The sequence below is a fragment of the Penaeus japonicus genome, unplaced genomic scaffold, assembly GCF_977035675.1.
Source record: "Penaeus japonicus unplaced genomic scaffold, GWHDUDI00000001_assembly GWHDUDI00000031, whole genome shotgun sequence".
Taxonomy (NCBI): Eukaryota; Metazoa; Arthropoda; class Malacostraca; order Decapoda; family Penaeidae; genus Penaeus; species Penaeus japonicus.
In genome coordinates this window covers 11,105,613-11,108,112 of record NW_028234433.1, presented here as the reverse complement: position 1 = coordinate 11,108,112, position 2,500 = coordinate 11,105,613, and the positions used below count along the sequence as shown (strand labels likewise).

General features: G+C 36.2%; 1 protein-coding gene across 1 annotated transcript in view; it reads right to left on the bottom strand.

Moving 5' to 3' along the window:
- Positions 1-2,500, bottom strand: part of dlp (glypican dally-like) — a 61,069-nt gene that overhangs the window by 713 nt on the left and 57,856 nt on the right. The window contains exons 6-11 of the mRNA XM_086555693.1: positions 2,368-2,500; positions 2,115-2,245; positions 1,007-1,174; positions 579-682; positions 333-469; positions 1-73 (exon numbers count right to left, since the gene is read on the bottom strand). The exon at positions 1-73 is cut by the window's left edge and continues 713 nt beyond it; the exon at positions 2,368-2,500 is cut by the window's right edge and continues 33 nt beyond it. Coding sequence (XP_086411819.1) covers positions 1-73; positions 333-469; positions 579-682; positions 1,007-1,174; positions 2,115-2,245; positions 2,368-2,500 — 746 coding nt within the window. The remainder of the gene's footprint in view (positions 74-332; positions 470-578; positions 683-1,006; positions 1,175-2,114; positions 2,246-2,367) is intronic.

Below are 2,500 nucleotides of genomic sequence, written 5' to 3'. Positions count from 1 at the left end.
CAGCCACTGCCACTCCCTTCATCTTCAGAGTCACTATCATCATCTTGTTTGTTACCACTGCCTAACCAGGACTCTGTTAAAAGATTTTTTTTCCCAGTTACTTTTAGTGTAGATCAATAAAAAATAAATAAAAATGAAACAGCTACCTACTGTATAGAATATTATCAATTTTCAACTGAAATATCTTTCACAATTCTCATTAACAGCTTACCATGTAAGACAACTTTAATTTTCTTTTAAAGCTGTCCAAATGGTTGCAAATTACTGCCCAGAAAAACACAGCTACAAATTGTAAGCAATTGAGTTTCAAAACTCATATATATAGTTCTTACCATCATCAATCCATGACACATTGCGGCCATGGTAAGCCTCCTTCAGCTTGCTTGTTATTACCTTCAGTCGCATAATTTGTTCATCCATATCAGAGCTATGATATGGCTCTGTGACATTCATGCTCTTCATTTCATACCTTAAATAGAAGATTGTCTTGTTACATATAGTCAATAAATATTGTCATGTTACCATGTTAATAAAACCTCCACTAACAGCAAACTAAACTGATAATCCCCAATACTTACTTGCTGAGTTTAGTTCCAGTCCAGCAGCTCGCAGCACTCTGGTGGACAGCGTCCTTACACATCTTAGTGGGCAATTCAACCCAGAAGTCTCGTGCATTCTTGATCTGGTGAAACAAAAGGGTATATAATATATTTCTGTTGTCATACTCCAGTAGATATTAAGTGTTCTTGATGACTCCTATACTTGATTATATCTTTATAAATACTTCTCTTGTCAGTCAGTAAATTTGTCTTTCAAAACATAAGTCAAAAAGATAAAGGCAACAAAAAAAGGGAAAAAGAAAAGAAAATAAGTGACAAAAATAAGTGGTCTCAAAGCTCATCCATACAATAGAAGTAGCTTCAACTTGAAAAAAGGATCTATTACTCTATATGAAAATATGAAATACTACAGATATGTAATATGGATAAGCTGAAGTAATACAAACCTTGGTTTTGATCTCATGAACATGCCTGCTGATTGAGAAATTTTCACTTTCTCTCTTTTCTTCACGTTTGCCTCCACTAAAATCTAAAAATTCCTGAGACAATTCTCCTCTTCCTACAGCTGCCCTTTTGCGCCGTCCAAGGCGTGGTGACCCACAGCCTTGAAATACCTGTGGAGAGATAGCCATTTAGTCTGGTATATTCTCTTGAAGAATGATTTCTAAAAGACAGGGAAAAACAAAAGAATTATCAGTTTCAGGATATAAGTATTAAGTATTTAACTATAGGATACTGGGCATCCACTTTCACGTTTGGACCACATTTATGTACTTTCATGAACAAATAGGAATGAAATAACTATCCCAAATGAAAAAAATATGAAGAGATGGAGAAGAGGAAAGTGACATTTGCTCATGGCTGTGAGTGCCACAGCACAAACCAACCATACTGGTACAAAGTCATATCTGCGGCCACAGCACATAGTCTAGTTCACCTTCCTCTTCTCATATTGCCTCCACACACTACACCACTGGTACTTTAAAGACAGAGGTTGGCATCTTGCAGTAAGCATCTGAGGTTAAAGCTTGATAAAGAACATGGATATGGCACCTATTAAGACTTTCTTTCCTGCTACTACCAGGAGAGAGTGGTGCCATCCAAGTTATGTTTTACTTTACTAAACCTATTTTGCAGTAATTATAGCAATTTTTATGATAATTTCTATCATCTATCTAATGGTTTAATTTCAGTGTGTATACATATATGTATTCCTTTGTGGTGATATAGTTAGGAGCCGGGATTCTCACTCAGAGGGCCCGAGTTCAATTCCCTGTCAGGGAGGTAAAATTTGTATTTCTATATTAAATGCATTACTGCATTCTACCATCTTTCACATATATTCTTTTGTTGTTGTCTTTGAAACTACAGATAACAAATTAAAAAGATACACATATGCATATTATTAATTTCAACCCGGGTATGTGCAGGACACCCTTTTTGCATCACAGAAGAATAAGAATAAAAGGATAATAATAAAAAAGTAAAAGGTACTCTGAAGTGTTACACTACCATAGACATTGCCTGACCTTCAGCAAACACAGAAGTTCTTACCTTCTGGGATATATCATGGCCAGCCTCCTGGAAGTTCATAATGGCATCTGACACCTTGAAGTTAACAGGTTCTACAACATTCTCAATATTGAATGGATTTTCTAGTCTTTCACCAACATCAACCATTGCATCTGAAATAATATTTATACATGAGCTTCAAACAAATTTAGAAGTTGAATGTCACTATAATATTTTAAGATAAATGCATGTATATTGCCACACAATAAATTTCTTAATATCAGAAGGCACTTACCAACATAAGCAGTCCAGTAAGTGATGAGAGGCTGCTGGTGGGCCAGACAAAGGTTGATCACATCCTGGCAGTATGGCAGGCAAGGGCGCACTCCCTGGTGACCATCACAGGTCGAGCAGTGAGTCATCCTCAT